The sequence below is a fragment of the Trachypithecus francoisi genome, unplaced genomic scaffold, assembly GCF_009764315.1.
Source record: "Trachypithecus francoisi isolate TF-2019V2 unplaced genomic scaffold, Tfra_2.0 Lachesis_group4, whole genome shotgun sequence".
Classification (NCBI taxonomy): Eukaryota; Metazoa; Chordata; class Mammalia; order Primates; family Cercopithecidae; genus Trachypithecus; species Trachypithecus francoisi.
The window spans coordinates 7306978-7319351 of record NW_022681469.1 but is presented as its reverse complement, the minus strand read 5'-3'; the positions used below and the strand labels follow the sequence as shown (position 1 = coordinate 7319351).

General features: G+C 39.9%; 1 protein-coding gene across 3 annotated transcripts in view; it reads left to right on the top strand.

Annotated features, from left to right (window-relative positions):
• Nucleotides 1-12374, top strand: part of GALNT11 (polypeptide N-acetylgalactosaminyltransferase 11) — an 83772-nt gene that overhangs the window by 56423 nt on the left and 14975 nt on the right. For all 3 annotated transcript variants that reach the window (XM_033191780.1, XM_033191781.1, XM_033191782.1), the window contains exons 3-5: nt 6096-6219; nt 8404-8570; nt 10855-10980. In XM_033191780.1, the coding sequence (XP_033047671.1) occupies nt 6096-6219; nt 8404-8570; nt 10855-10980 (417 nt within the window). The remainder of the gene's footprint in view (nt 1-6095; nt 6220-8403; nt 8571-10854; nt 10981-12374) is intronic.

The window sequence follows — 12374 nt, the reverse complement described above, 5'->3', positions numbered from 1 at the left end:
GTGGGGATTTATATTCTAATTTATCCAGTTCTGACTTCAGTATTTTATGAGAAAACAAACAAGGTCCAGTGAAGACAAACAAAAAAAGAAAAGAAAAATTAAAAGGCTAGAAAGAAAATGGAACCTATGGGAGAAGGGGTTTGTTTATTGTTTGTTTTTTTAAGAGATGGGGTCTCACCATATTGCCCAGGCTGTCCTCGAATTCTTGGGCTCAACTGTCCTCCCACCTCAACCTTGAGAGTAGCTGGGACTGTAGGCATGCACCACTGTGCCCAGCTCTGGAAGAAGGTTTCAATTGCTAGGATTGTTAATAAGGGAAAGAAATGGTTGAAAGTTTCCTTGACTATATTTAACTTATTTTTAAGGGTACATTTAATTAATACAGAACATAAAGTACTGAGTTTAAAAATAAGCTGGGGTTATTTACATCTAATATGATTTTCACTTAATAAGAATTACTAAGGTGCTAGAAAAAAATATATGTATATATAATATAGTTTATTAAATCTTAGTATAAAATAGAAAGCTCTTTTTCCTCTTAAAAATTATATTCTCTTCAACTTGGATGCAAGACTCTATTGTCTATGCCTTTGAATACTGCAATTTTAGTGTATTGATTTTGACAAATTTTATTTTAAGAGATAAATGAGCAATTTGTTATCGTTAAAACTTAAAGAACTTGGATCTTGTCACAAAAACATCAAATAATAGGTAATTTAAGAGTAAAATAAAAGAGATATTTGAGAGATTGAGAGAACCTTAGAATGTGAAAGAAATGTTAAAATAGAGTTTTCACTTCGTCATAGTTTCAAAGAAATAAAATCAGTTCTTAGGACTTAATGATTTTCTAATAAAGGAAGTCAAAAGTATGTAAAAATTTTATGAGGAAACAAGTGAATATCTAATTCAGTTTTCATTTAAAATATTTTTAAATAGAGATGTGATCTTGCCAACTTCAATTTTCATAAAGTACAATTTTCATAAATCTTTTTCAAATAGCCAGTGGACATTTTTAAAGCATTAATGGGAAAATATCTAGCTCTTTTATTTATTTATAGTTACATTGGTAAAGTTTTTATCAAGAAGTAATACTGGGTTTACCATTTTGAATAGACTCTGTATTTGCTTTTGAAAGAAGTAGTGAGAGAATTGTAGATATTTGAATAACAAACTCCAGCTGCCTAACTGAAAAACTAAATTCCTTAAAGACTATCCTAAAGAATCCACAAAAAAAACCTATTAGAGGTAATAAATGAATTTGGCAGTTGCAGGTACTAGATCAACAGGCAAAAACCGGTTGCATTTCTATACTGTAGCAATGAGTGACTGAAAATGCAGTTAAGAGATCAATTTCATTTACAATAGCATCAACAGTAATAAAACACTTAGGAATAAATTTAGCCAAGGAGCTGCAAGATTTGTATGCTGAAAACTGTAAAACATTGCTGAAAGAAATCAAAGAAAACCTACATAAATGGAAAGATATTCCAGGTTCATAGAATGGAATGCTAAATACTGTTAAGATGTAGATATCACCCAAAGCAATGTATAGATTCAGTGCAATCTCTATTAAAATGTCAGTGGTCTTTGTTGTAAAGAGGGGAAAGGGTTATCCTGAAATTAATATGGAATTACAAGAGGCTCTGAATAGCCAAAACAGTCTGGAAAAATAACAAAAGTTGTAAGACTCAGACTTTCCAACTTTAAAAATAAATTGGACTACATCAAAGATAAAAAACTTCTGTACATCACATAACACATCAAGAATGTGAAAAAAGGGCTGAGCACAGTGGCTCACACCTGTAATCCCAGCACTTTGGGAGGCTGAGGTGGGTGGATCACCTGAGGTCAGGAGTTTGTGACCAGCCTGACCAACATGGTGAAACCCTATCTCTGTAAAATACAGAATCAGCTGGGCGTGGTGGCAGGTGCCTGTAATCCCAGCTACTTGGAAGGCTGAGGCAAGAGAATCTCTTGAACCCAGGAGGTGGAGGTTGCAGTGAGTCAAGATCGTGCCATTGTACTCTAGCCTGGGCGACAGAGCAAGACTCTGTCTCAGGGAAAAAAAAAAAAAAAAAGAGTGAAAAAAGACAACCCACAGAATGGGAAAAAATATTTGTAAATCATATTTCTAATAAGGGTTCAGTATCCAGAATATATAAAGGATGCTTGTTTGTAATTTTATTTCATTTTGAGACAGAGTCTTGCTCTGTCACCTGCGCTGGACGGCAGTGGCGCAGTCACGGCTCACTGCAGCCTCAACCTCCTTCGCTCACGTGATCCTCCTGCCTCAGCCTCTCGAGTAGCTGGCGCTACAGGGGTGTACCACTGTGCCCAGCTAACATTTGTATATTTTGTAGAGACGGGGTTTCACCGTGTTGCCCACGTTGGTCTCGAACTCCTGTGCTCAAGCCATTCGCCTGCCTTGGCCTCCCAAGGTGCTGAGACTATAGGCATGAACCACTGTGCCTGGTCTAAACAATTCTTAAAACTCAATTATAAAAAGACAAATGGCTCAATTTTAAAATGGGCAAAGGATTTGATAGACATTTCTCCAAAGAAGGTATACACATGGCCAAGAAGCAGATGAAAAGATGCTTAATATAATTAGTGATTACAGAAATGAAAATCAAAACAACGAGATAACCATCTCACACCCACTGGGAGGGCTATAATAATAAATTTAAAAAGGAGAGTAACAGGCGACAGTGAGGATGTGGAGAAACTGGAGCCCTCACACGTTGCTGGTGGGAATGAAAAATAGTTTAGCCACTGTAGACAGTTTGGCAGTTCCTCCACAAGTTAAACGCAGAATTTTCATATGACCCAGCAGTACCACTCCAGGGTTTGTACTTGAAAGAATTACCAACGGGTGCTCAAAAACTTGTACTCAATGTTCATAACAGTACTATTCTCAGTAGACAGAAGGTGACAACATGTTATCCAAATATCCATCAACTGATGAAGGGATAAACTAAGTGTGGTCTGTCCGTACCATGGAATATTATTCAGACAGAGAAAGGAATGACGTTGCGATACATACTACAACATGCATGAACCTTGAAAACATTATGCTAGTGAAAGAAGCCAGACACAAAAGGTCACATGTTGTAGGGTTCCCTTTATGTGAAATGTCTAGAATAGGCAGGTCCATGGAGACAGAGGGCAAATTAGGGGCTGCCAGAGACTGGGGAACAGGAAGAATGGGAATAACTGTTTTAATGCGTATAGGGTTTTCTTCTTTGCTGCTGAAAATATTCTGCAGCTAGATAATCGTGCTGGTTGTACAGCGTTGAGAATGTACTAAATGTCTCTAATGGTACGTTTTATGTTATGTGCATAATTATCACAGTTAAATGAAAAATCCAAAATTTCTTATGTAAAATAAATTTAATACAGAAGGAATTAGTATAAATAATATAGCAGTAGTTAAAAGTATGCAGATTTCTGAGTAGAGAATTAATGGACAAGCAGGGAAAGGAACCTATGAAAAGGTACATTTGAGAAAGATTATTGGCCAGGCTGGTGGCTCACACCTGTTATCCCCGCACTTTGGGAGGCTGAGGCTGGTAGATTGCTTGAGCTCAGAAGTTTAAGACCAGCCTAGGTGGTATCTACCGAAAGTTTAAAATTTAGCTGAGTGTGGGGGCACATGGCTGTAGTCCCAGCTACTTATGAGGATTGTTTGGGCCCAGGAGGCAGTGGCCGCGATGGCACCACTGCACTCCAACCTGGGGGACAGAGCAAGACCCTGTCTCGAAAAAAAAGAAAAAAAAGAAAATTAACAATAAATTTAAAATTAAAAACATTTTCTCATTTGATCTGAAATTAATTATAAAATTAATCGAAAAGGGTCCTCTGACATGTTAATTGAGGTTTGGCTACAATTTTATTTGAGCAGGGAAGTAAGAAAAGTAAGCTAAAACAATCTTTTCATATGGCATCTTTTCATCAAGAGACCTATAATAGAACATGATTCTTTCAGTATTCAGCATGAGGTCACCCTCTGATACTTGTTGAATTAAGGAGTATTTATTGAGACTCTTCTTTGTGCAAGGCTCTGCTCTGGGTGCTAGGTATCAAGCAATTTTAATTTTATTTATTTTATGTTTTGGTCATCACCAAAGTGTCTTCTCTTCTGGAGTTTCTCTCCTTGTATAAAATGCTAGTGGAGGTTTGTTGTTTTGTGTTTAAAAAGGATGAACTGCAGTTGAAACAGTTGCAGAGAGAAGGCATATTAAGATATAATGTTTCTCAAAGTGGATTTAGGGACATTAGTTGGGTTCAAATAAATTGGGGGAACACTGCATTCTATTTTTTTTTTTTTTTTGAGACAAAGTTTTGCTTTTGTCACCCAAGTTGGAGGCATGATCTTGGTTTCCTGCGGTCTCCGTCTCCTAGGTTCAAGCGATTCTCCTGCCTCAGCCTCCCGAGTAGCTGGGTTACAAGCGTGTGCCACCATGCCTGGCTAATTTTTGTATTTTTAGTAGAGAAGGAGTTTCACCATGTTGGTCAGGCTGATGTTGAACTGCTGACCTCCCATGATCCACCCACCTCGGCCTCTCAAAGTGCTGGGATTACAGGCATGAGCAGCCATGCCTGGCCGGAAACACTGCATTCTATCTCTCATCCCTTTACACCTAGATATTCATAAAACATGCACTGTATTAAAGGAACAGAGTTCTACTATTTTAAAACAATGGACTTTTATTTATTTTATTTATTTCGAGACAAAGCCTTGCTCTGTTACCCAGGCTGGAGTGCAGTGGTGCGATCTTGGCTCACTGCAACCTCTGCCTCCTGGGTTTAGGAGATTCTCCTGCCTCAGCCTCCCGAGTAGCTGGGACTACAAGAATGCACCACTACTCCTGGCTAGTTTTTGTTTTTGTTTTTGTATTTTTAGTAGAGATGGGGTTTCGCCATGTTGGCCAGACTGGTCTTGAACTCCTGACCTCAAGCCATCTGCCCGCCTTGACTTCCCATAGTGCTGGAATTACAGGCATAAGCAACCACACCCTGCCTAATATCACAGTGACTTTGTTTAGGCCTGTGGAGGAATTCCCTGACAGTTAAACCAGAAACTGTGAAGGTTTTTTTTTTTTTTTTTTTTTTTTTAAATTTAAAAGACAGGATCTCACAGTGCAGTGGCACAACTGTGGCTCACTGCAGCCTTGATGTCCTGGGCTCAAGCAATCTTCCTGCCTCAGCCTCCTGAGTAGCCAAGTCATGGAGACTACAGGTGTGAGCCACCATGCCTGGCTAATTTTTTTTTTTTGTAGTAGAGACAAGGTCTTGCTATGTTGTCCAGGCTGGGCTCAAGTAGTCCTCTTGCCTTGGCCTCCCAAAGTGCTGGGATCACAGGCGTGAGCCGTTGTGTCTGACCTGGGAAACTCTTTTTATAGAAAAGCTTATCAATTGCCTTTTTCTGCAGAGAGACTGCTATAAAAACTTGGATGTAAGTGAGGCCTGTTGAGGGCCATTGGGGTTCTAAAATCTATTGCTTTAATGGAAAATTATAAAAAAATTTTTCCTTGTTGCAGGTACATTTTTCTCTTGAATATAATAAACTATTAAGATTATGGCTTGTGGCCGGGCGTGCTGTCTCACGCCTATCATCCCAGCACTTTGGGAGGCTGAGGCGGGCAGATCATGAGGTCAGGAGATCCAGACCTTCCTGGCCAACATGGTGAAACCCCGTCTCTACTAAAAATACAAAAATTAGCAGGGCGTGGTGGCATGTGCCTGTAGTCCCAGCTACTTGGGAGGCTGAGGCAGGAGAATCGCTTGAACCAGAGAGTTGGAGGTTGCAGTGAGCCTAGATTGTGCCACTGCGTTCCAGCCTGATGACAGAGGGAGACTCCGTCTCAAAAAAAAAAAGATTATGGCTTGTGAGCAGATGGTGTTTATGTTTAAGACACGCTTGCTTTGACCTAGACTGACAAGAATTTGACTTCAACCTGGAGATAACCTAAGTTTGAGAAGAGAGATATTAGATTATAATAGGACAAAGTCAGCATTTTCTTAAGATCATAATATCATTAACAGTAACTGGTGATACTTTCTAGATTTAATTCGCTCACTTCACTCTTTTGCAGGTATGATTTTTAATGAACGCGATCAGGAGTTGAGAGACTTGGGCTATCAGAAACATGCTTTTAATATGCTTATCAGTAACCGCTTGGGCTACCACAGAGATGTGCCAGACACAAGGAATGCAGCGTATGTGCCTTATCGGATTTGCAAATACATTTTAACAACACGATGTTTTTAATGTCAGTGTAAGAAGTCACGAGGATGGTGTTCCTATTTCCCAGTGTAGCCTTTTATTCAGCATACTAGGAAACTTGAGACAGATTTCCACTTGTGTTCTATGTGAAGCCACATGGTCTGAGATGTACCAACAGAGTCCTAGAGCTTGCTGTTGGACTAACATTTCAGATCACCTGGGGAAGGAGAGTAGGGTGCTAATTAAATAACCTGAGTATAAGTTTGTTCTAAATGTTTATTGATTGGATTCGTGGCAAACAGGAATTAAAATCAGTGAAGAATTTTACTGCTCATTTCACTTTTCTGTTTCATTATTTTTGTTCCATCAAAGGCTTTTCATGCATGTGGTCAGTCATTTGACAGACAGACATTTGTTGAGCACCTTGTTTGCTACATGCCATCTTGAGCCCTGGAAGAAACAAACAAATGTAGTAGTTTCTGAGTTCTCAGGGCTCAGAGTCTAGCAGGAGAGGCAAATAAGTCAACAAGTCCTGGCGGTAGCACATGAGTAAGGGCTGTGATAGGGTTTGGGGAAATGGGGGCATAGTACTAGAGTGGTCCCTGCAGAAAGGTGACAAGGCTGGAGGGAGGCAGGGCTCAGATGCTGGAGGGTCATGTGTGTCCTGGGAAATAATTCAGGGTTCTGGATTGTGTTCTCTAAGTTCATGGCTTTTTTTTTTTTTTTTGAGATGGAGTCTCACTCTGTTGCTCAGGCTGGAGTGTGGTGGCGTGATCTTGGCTCACTGCAACCTCTACCTCCCAGGTTCAAGTGATTCTCCTGCCTCAGCCTCCTGAGTAGCTAGGACTACAGGCGCACACCACCACGCCTGATTAATTTTTGTAGTTTTAGTAGAGATAGGGTTTCACCATGTTGGCCAGGCTGGTCTCGAACTCCTGACCTCATGATCCACCCACCTCGGCCTCCCAAAGTGCTGGGATTATAGGCGTGAGCCATTGCGTCTGGCCAGTTCATGGCTTTTTTATGTTGCTTAAAGCTCCTTACCCTTTTTTTCCAAATAGTTGCTTAGAATGATTTGTTACATGGAAGCTCTTCTGTTATCTTGGTATATCATAATTTATTCAAATCTTTTTTATTATTGGGCAAAAAAATAAAATTTCAAATATAAAGTTTTATATTTGTTTCCTTTTGAAACCTCATTGAGGAGAAGCTGGGTGTCAGCTTATGAGTGCTGCATGAAACACTTGCCGTGATTTTGGTAAAAAGAACTTACATTTTTATGTAACCTCTCTTCCAAAAAAGAAAAAAAACTCTGAAGTTTAAAAAATGTTTATCCGGCTAGATGCAGTGGCTCACGCATGTCATCCCAGCACTTTGGGAGGGTGAGGTAGGTGGATCACGAGGTCAGGAGATCGAGACCATCCTGGCCAACATGGTGAAACTCTGTCTCTACTAAAAATACAAAAATTAGCTGGGCATGGTGGCGCATGCCTGTAATCCCAGCTACTCAGGAGGCTGAGACAGCTTGAGAGGATGGCTTGAACCCGGGAGTTGGAGGTTGCAGTGAGTCGAGATTGCGCCACAGCACTCCAACCTAGCGACAGAGCAAAACGCCATCTCAAAAAAAGAAAAAGTTTATCCAAAAGTAAACAAGATAACAGATATAGGAGGGAGACATTATTAACAAAATGTAAACTCTTGAAGAAGAAACTGTACTGTTTTTGTAAATGCTTTTAGAAAAAAAATTGTTGTTCCCGTAATGTTAGAAAGAGGCTGAACAGGCTGGGCATGGTGGTTCACTCCTGTAATCCCAGCACTTTGGGAGGCTGAGGCGAGGAGATCAGCTGAGGTAGGGAGTTTGAGACCAGCTTGACCAACATGGAGAAACTCCGTCCACTAAAAATACAAAATTAGCCGGGCGTGGTGGGGCATGCCTGTAATCCCAGCTACTCGGGAGGCTGAGGCAGGAGAATCGCTTGAACCTGGGAGGTGGAGGTCGCGATGAGCCGAGATAGCGCCATTGCACTACAGCCTGGGCAACAAGAGGGAGACTCTGTCTCAAAAAAAAAAACAAGGGAAGAGGGTGAACAAGGGGACAGTAAATCTGTAGGTGAATAATAATCTAAACCACTTGCGCCTTTTAAAATGTCAGAATTTCTTCATCTTTATCTTTACAGATGTAAAGAAAAGTTCTACCCACCTGACCTGCCAGCTGCTAGTGTTGTTATCTGTTTCTATAATGAAGCGTTTTCTGCCTTGCTTCGGACAGTGCACAGTGTCATAGACCGCACGCCAGCACACCTGCTTCATGAGATCATCCTTGTGGATGATGATAGTGACTTTGGTAAGGAATGCTGTAACTGGTAACATTGGATGCAGGCTGTCAGTCACTACAGCACTGACAAATATTAACACAGCTGAACTTTCCAGTATGTGGTAGGTAGGGATCCTACGCATGCAATCACAGCTGGGCTGACTACAAATAAGTTTGAAGAAATCCATTATCTTTGTAACCTGCTTATAAACTATGCTAACCAAATTTGGCCCTTGAAATTTTGCCCGTGGCTTACTTTAAAAAACACACCTCTTTTTATTTGAAAGAACTGTAGATTCACAGGAAGTTACAAAGACAGTCTGTGTACCCTTCACCCAGTTTCTCCATCATAAAATTCCCCTGTCAGAACCAGGAATCCACATTGGTACAGCACGTGTGAGGTCCAGGGTTTTTCTGTCAACAGGTGGACTCCCACAACCCTCACTGCAGTGATACAGAACTGTTTCCTCACCTGGAGGGCTCTCGTGTTGCCTCTTTCTAGTCACACCTCCTGCTTTCCTCTACTCTTCCCCGGTCCCTGAAACCATGACTCTCTGATTTTGTTTCCATCTCTGATTTTGTTATTTCAAGAATGTCATATAAATGGAATCACACAATATGTGACCTTTTGAGATAGACTTTTTTCACTTGGCATGGTGCCTTGGCTTATGCCTCTCTATTAAGTCTCTTACACTGATTGTCCCCAGATAAAAGTGGATTGCATTCTGATAGCTCTTCAACCATCTCTGAATGCCAGTATTTTATGATTCACTACATACTCTATATTCTATACACCTTTCTTTAATTCGACATAGACTCTTGCTAAGAATGGCTTTGTGTACCCAAACAGGATAGAAGGCTTTTTATTACACTGCTCATTCAGCTCTCAGTGACCTTGCAAGAAAGGCTGGAAGCCCATTTTATAGAGGGAGAAATATAAAAATTAAGTAATTTGCTCAGGACCCCATAGCTGTTAAGTAGTAGAGTGGAAGTGAGACCTGTAGTCTGCATAGCTCCAAGCCTTCTGCTCTTTTCATGACAGCAGCCTGCAGAAACACAGTGGTATAGGTGTATGCCAGTGACTTTTTCATGCACTCAGGCATTTCTTTTTTTTTTTTTTTTTTTTTTTGAGACGGAGTCTCGCTCTGTCGCCCAGGCTGGAGTGCAGTGGCCGGATCTCAGCTCACTACAAGCTCCGCCTCCCGGGTTTACGCCATTCTCCTGCCTCAGCCTCCCGAGTAGCTGGGACTACAGGCGCCCACCACGTCGCCCGGCTAGTTTTTTGTATTTTTTAGTAGAGACGGGGTTTCACCGGGTTAGCCAGGATGATCTCGATCTCCTGATCTCGTGATCCGCCCGTCTCGGCCTCCCAAAGTGCTGGGATTACAGGCTTGAGCCACCGTGCCCGGCCTCAGGCATTTCTTAAGTGCCACTTGTATCAACATCAGAGTTGGTATATCAGTATACTTAAATATAGACGGTAAAGAAATGGACAGAGACTCTTGGGAGCAAAATTCTCAAACCTTGGCTGAAAACAAACAAACAGAAAACCTAACTGAGTCTGGACCAAGTAGAAGATTGGTTAATACTGATTTCTAGAATTTATGGTGGTGGTTTTTTTTTAAGTCAACTTGTATTTTGGTTTTCACTTTGTGGCTATTTTACCTAAAAGGAAAAATTCATAATTTGGGGTGGTTTGTATATTAACTATGGAAAGAATTACTGCTTATTATCTTACACGATCTTTCAAGTTATTATGAAATATACAGGTGAATGACATAGAATTCCTTAAAAAATATTTAACAACCTTAGAAGAAAGATGCTGAATTAATAAAACAACATATTCAATGCTGTTCTTGTTATTCTTGGTAGGGGCAATAGAAGTTTCTTAAATACTTTGAAATGGACTAAGACTTAATAAATTACTTTGTAATAAAAGGCATTTATATCTCATTTTCTTTGTTATCAATGTGATTTATATACAGTCAGCTGAACATTTATGCACTCAAAATACTCATTCCAAACATTGTTTATGCAAAATATTGTGCTTGATGCTATGGAGATACAAATAAGTCTATAACTAAAGTAAGTATTCCTCTTGGCTAATATTCCAGCTCTTACCCTTCATTTCTTTCCTTCCTTTTTCTTCCTACAGGATAAGCTACAATACTCATTTAAAATAATATTCTGTATTTTGTTTTATTGATAGTTTGTTGTGAATTTTAGCAAGTACTAGATACAACTTTAGAATAGCTGTAAAGTGTCTTTATATATGTCTCATACAGCTTGAATAATTGTGGGACTCTATTTTCAGATGATTTGAAAGGAGAACTAGATGAATATGTCCAAAAATACCTCCCTGGAAAAATTAAAGTCATAAGAAATACAAAGCGTGAGGGATTGATTCGAGGAAGAATGATTGGCGCGGCCCGTGCAACAGGTATCAACTTGTTAGCTTTGCCCTACTGGTGTTGGAAGACAAGGGCTCGAGCCTCAGCACCTGTCCTGATTCTGCAAAGTCTATGAAAAGTGGTGCTTCAAATGGACATTGCCAGCAGGAGAGATGAGGCTTGTTCTGTTTGGGAAAGGCCTGTTCATAACTCCAGGCCTGCTTGCTACCCCAAAGCACGTAGTGGACGTAGTGCAGGGGGCTGAACTCTCAAATCCTCAGTGTCTATTTTCATAGCGATGCTTTTTTGATAGTTATTGCCCCTCAAATAGATTTTATATCTTGTTCACTTATATAAGCAGAAAAGCCCAGACCAAAATGTAACTGAACTTTTATGTTTTTAAATACAAAATTTAAAATGTATGAACCCAAACTGTTGAACTATGCTTTTAATTCTTAGTGCAGAGTGCATCCCTCTGGAGCTACACATCATTACTTTAATTGGTAAACGGATGTAAGATTGACTTACATAACTACAAAAGGCACTTTCTTTAAAATTCCCTCTTAATTCTTCTGATTCCATCAAGGAGAAAGTCTCCATTGTTAATGGTATATCTTTAAAACCTTTCCATCATACACTGATCTCCCCCTTTAAAAAGAAATAACATCTCAATTTCAGTCTTCTGTAGAAAATATATCTGGTTAGTCTTCAATTACATTATAGATTCTGTTGTATTTTGTTTTATGGTTACCTATGTGTAATTGGTCTCCCTGAGTTTCATTTATGATTGTAATTTTTAAAAAAATTTAAAATAAATTTAAAACAAATGAATCTGTTTTAAAATGTTAGGTGTATGATATTGCAGGTAGTGCATGGATATGGCAAAAAAATTTTGAAAGTCATTTGGGAATGACGGAACTTGGTGGGGACATTCCCTAGCAGTGACAGCATCTACTGCAGTCCTTCCTGTATTCCACGCTCTTCTAGATAACCTGCCACTGGGTTCATGGTGGTCGGCACTGCTCACCGCCGCTCCCCCTGTGGAGCCACTGGCTGTGCTGGGCTGAACTAGGACTTCACTTTTAGAATCTGTCTTCTCTTCTTTCTCTTAAGCCCACAGTGACCTGAAGCAATTAACAAAAAAAGAGAAGGAGCTCCTCTACATCCCATCTGCAGTGGATGCAGACTGAATTCAAGGCTTGTGAGACTATTTTTTCTAGGTTTCTAGTCATGTAAAGATTTACTGAATTGACTGTGTGGAGTTACTCAAGGCAAAGCAACAGAGTGAAAATTATGGGGTATTTTCAGTATTAAGCAACTCAAAACATGGTTCCGTTAGAATGCATGTTTACTGTGAATTGACTGTTTTTAGATAGCAGTAGTTATTTAGGTTTTTTTCCCTTTATGATCTCTTCAGGTCCTCATTCAGATATAGTTTAGGATC